Below are 3,660 nucleotides of genomic sequence, written 5' to 3'. Positions count from 1 at the left end.
CATGTGAGGGTGAAGTGGATATTAACTCTGGTATTCTCCTAAACAAATATTTTAAGAATTGGGGTTTCTGAAATATTTTAAAAGTTGCCACTGATTTTATAAATTTAGGCATTTAGAAAGCCAACCATGTCTATGTATCATTCGTGTAGTGTCGAGAGCAATTTCACTATGTGAGCTCTCGTGGAGGTGGAAGCAGAAGTAAAAATAACACGTCACTGATTTGTTATTGTGGAGAGAAGTTTATACTGAGGACTGCGAAAATCAATAAGAGTTGAACGGTCATGAGTTCCACCCGTTCGGTCTATACACTTATTAACTAAAGTGCTTTTTTAGAAAAGTGCTGAATTTTAATTTTAATGCATATTGCTCGAAGGATACAGTAGTTCGAGTAAGGCAATTGACAAAACATCAATCACTTTTTAACAAGGCGAGAGAAGTCAATTTACTTTTACGAGTATAAGAAGTTATTATTGGCATTAACAAAGTATCCATTAAATATCATATATAAAGCACTCTCGCAAAAATGGGTAGTAAATGCTCGTATTCTTCTTAGGGTTACAAGACAGTAACTAAATAACATTTTGATTTTATAAAATGGAAAAATCAAATCAAAGGAAGAAGTCATAATATGCAATGATTTTTTATCGTTGTAAAGTACGATATAAATTAATGTATTATTTTAGAAGAATTTTAGACCTATTGATACTTAATGTAGATTAATGCTTCCATGGACCACCTTGGTAAGTGTTCACCATACACCATTTTTAATTACCATTAGATCAATCCAATTCTCATCTTCCTACCATACATCATCCACACTGCATTACACCTTTTCTTTTTTCCTTCGAAGACCCTCCATTTTCTTCTCTCAACCAATCTCATTAGCTCCGACAAATCCATTTTATGAATGCACTATTGTTCTTCAGTCGACAACCTTGGACATGGATCCCAAAATGTTTACCCCAGTGTCTTGTTGTGAAATAACATCGAGTCAAGAAACAAAAAGAAATGAAGACAACTGATTTAATTTTACAGAATTTGCTGTAAAATCTCTAAATTCCATCACAAATTTGAGTCATTTGATAAGCCTCTACAGGAAGATGATGTAGTAATTTTTCTTTTCAGAAATACATTTAACTTAACATTCATGTAAAAATCAAAACAAAGTTTAACATACTGTCACATGAAAACTTGGCTTCACATAACAAAACATTCTCCCACTCTAAACTGAGTTCTACAATTTTAAGTTACCGAGTAAACAGAAAGTTGAGTTTCTTTTAAAATGTTTACTCCTCTGTTTCACGGACTCGAACCAATATATATACAACAAATAAAAAGAGATGGAAAACTACAATCCAAGAAAATCCAAGGTGCATTTGAAAAGACCCTGTGTTGGATAATAAAAAAGAGCAAACTAATGAAAAGTATCAAAAGTTCATATACCATGGTTTGTTCTAAATTCTAAATAACAAAAGCAGCTCCATATATCAGATGAGAAACGTATAATCGGTCTTCAGAAGCTCACCGGTATGGTTGAAAGAATGGTTTTACCGATACTATATCTCACCACATCACATAAGTAGTATCCATTGGGCTTAACACTGCAACAAAACCAGAAACAGGAGATAATTGTGAAAAACTAATACCACTAACTACCAATCTGGATTTGGTTTCGGTTTGCTTGTACCCAACCACCACCAATAGAGTCCAAGCTCCCATTCAAGCCATCATCAACAAAGTCCCCAACCTTCTTCACCTTGAGCTCTGTAGGCTCAACAGGGTAATTCCCAGAGAAGCAAGCATAGCAGAAATTAGGGCTTTCACTCCCCAGCAACTTCTTCAAGCTATCAAAGGGCAAAAAGGCCAGTGAATCTGACCCAATGAAGTTCCTTATCTCTTCCACACTCATTCTATTAGAAATCAACTCTTCTGTACTGGGAGTATCAACCCCATAATAACAAGACCCAATAATGGGAGGGCTAGCAATCCTCATGTGAACCTCCTTGGCACCAGCTTCCTTCAACAACCTAACAATCTTGGACGAGGTGGTTCCTCTCACAATGGAATCATCCACAACCACCACACGTTTACCCTCAAGCACAGCACGCACGGGTGAGAGCTTCAGCTTCACACCAAAGTCCCTAATCTTCTGAGACGGCTCAATGAAGGTCCTCCCAACATAGTGTGACCTAATCAGACCCTGCTGAAAGGGAACTCCAGCTTTTGCAGCATACCCAAGCGCAGCCACAACCCCAGAATCAGGAACAGCAATCACAACATCACAGTCCACGGGACTTTCAGTGGCTAAAATCTCCCCGAATCTTCTGCGGGACTCGTACACAGACCTCCCGAAAACAACCGAATTGGGAAGCGCAAAGTAAATATGCTCGAAAATGCATTGCTTGGGTTGAGGATGGGACATTAGGCAGAGACTCTGAACACCGTTTTTATCAACCACGAGAACCTCGCCCGGGAAAACCTCCCTCTCGTACGTCGCTTCGATCAAATCAAGCGCGCAGGTTTCGGAGGCGAAGACGACAGCGCCGTTGCTTCTCCTCCCCATGACGAGGGGACGGAACCCGAAGGGGTCACGAACGGCCACCAGTTTGTCCTCGGTAACAAAGACGAGGGAGTAGGCGCCCTTCAGCTTCTCGCAGGCGTCGACGATGCGGAGGATGAAGGGGCGGTGCTTGGAGGTGGCGATGAGGTGGAGGACGACCTCGGTGTCGGAGGTGGTGTTGAAGATGGAGCCAGAGTCCTCGAGGTCGGACCGAAGAGCGCGGTAGTTGACGAGGTTACCGTTATGCGCGACCCCAACGGAGCCGAATCTGTAACCAGCGACAAAAGGCTGGACGTTTTTTAGCATGGACTGTCCAGCGGTAGAGTAGCGGACGTGGCCGATGGCGAGGCTGCCGGGGAGCTGGTCAAGCTTGGACTCGTTGAAGACGTCGGAGACGAGGCCGACGCCGGTGATGGATTGGAGGACGTCGTTGTGAACGGTTACGATTCCGGCGCCTTCCTGGCCGCGGTGCTGGAGCGCGTGGAGGGCGAGGTAGCAGAGACGGGAGGCCTCGGGGTCGCCGTAGATGCCTACGACGCCGCACTCCTCGCGAGGTTTCTCATCGTCCCACGCGCCGTCTTCTGCGGCGGGCAAAGAGATTACATCGGAAAGGGGGTTTTTGGAGGATACGAGGAAGAGAGGTTTGACGGCGGAAGGAAGGAGAGTGGGAAATGTTGAGGGCGTTTTAGGAAAAGCATGGGTATGATTGAAAGGCAGAGAAGAAGGTTTTGAAAGAGTGAGTGATGCTGCTGTCGTTGCGGCCATCACTTTGACTCTGTGATTGGAGCGAGTGACGAAACTAAGGAACACCAATGCTTCTTCTAGGTTTCCTTTTACTTAGCTTTTTTCTTTTTTTCCTTTACTTAAATATGCATGGTGGAACTCGTCTCCCCTTATAAGGAAAACGCAAACATTCACGCCTTCCTGGCCCAAAAACAAGGATCTTGGGCTTTTCTCCCTTTGTACCCCCTTTCGGGAAAGTTAACTTTCCCAAGGACTTTTTTATTTAAGGACTTTTTCAAATCTGCAAATGTTACCAAACATGGTATTAGGAATGATTGTTCGATGATACCAAAATAGGAAATTTTATGTATTTGGAA

At 42.9% G+C, this 3,660-nt stretch overlaps 1 protein-coding gene across 1 annotated transcript; it reads right to left on the bottom strand.

The window, feature by feature from the left end:
- Window positions 1-1,150: 1,150 nt before the first annotated feature.
- LOC106756475 (amidophosphoribosyltransferase, chloroplastic) lies at window positions 1,151-3,430 on the bottom strand. Its single transcript, XM_014638918.2, has one exon. It carries the CDS (start codon window positions 3,323-3,325, stop codon window positions 1,649-1,651), a length of 1,677 nt encoding a protein of 558 aa, XP_014494404.1. The 5' UTR covers window positions 3,326-3,430; the 3' UTR covers window positions 1,151-1,648.
- Window positions 3,431-3,660: the final 230 nt, after the last annotated feature.

The sequence above is a fragment of the Vigna radiata genome, chromosome 2 (genome assembly GCF_000741045.1).
Source record: "Vigna radiata var. radiata cultivar VC1973A chromosome 2, Vradiata_ver6, whole genome shotgun sequence".
NCBI classification, from domain to species: Eukaryota; Viridiplantae; Streptophyta; class Magnoliopsida; order Fabales; family Fabaceae; genus Vigna; species Vigna radiata.
This window is presented reverse-complemented; position numbering and strand designations above follow the sequence as displayed.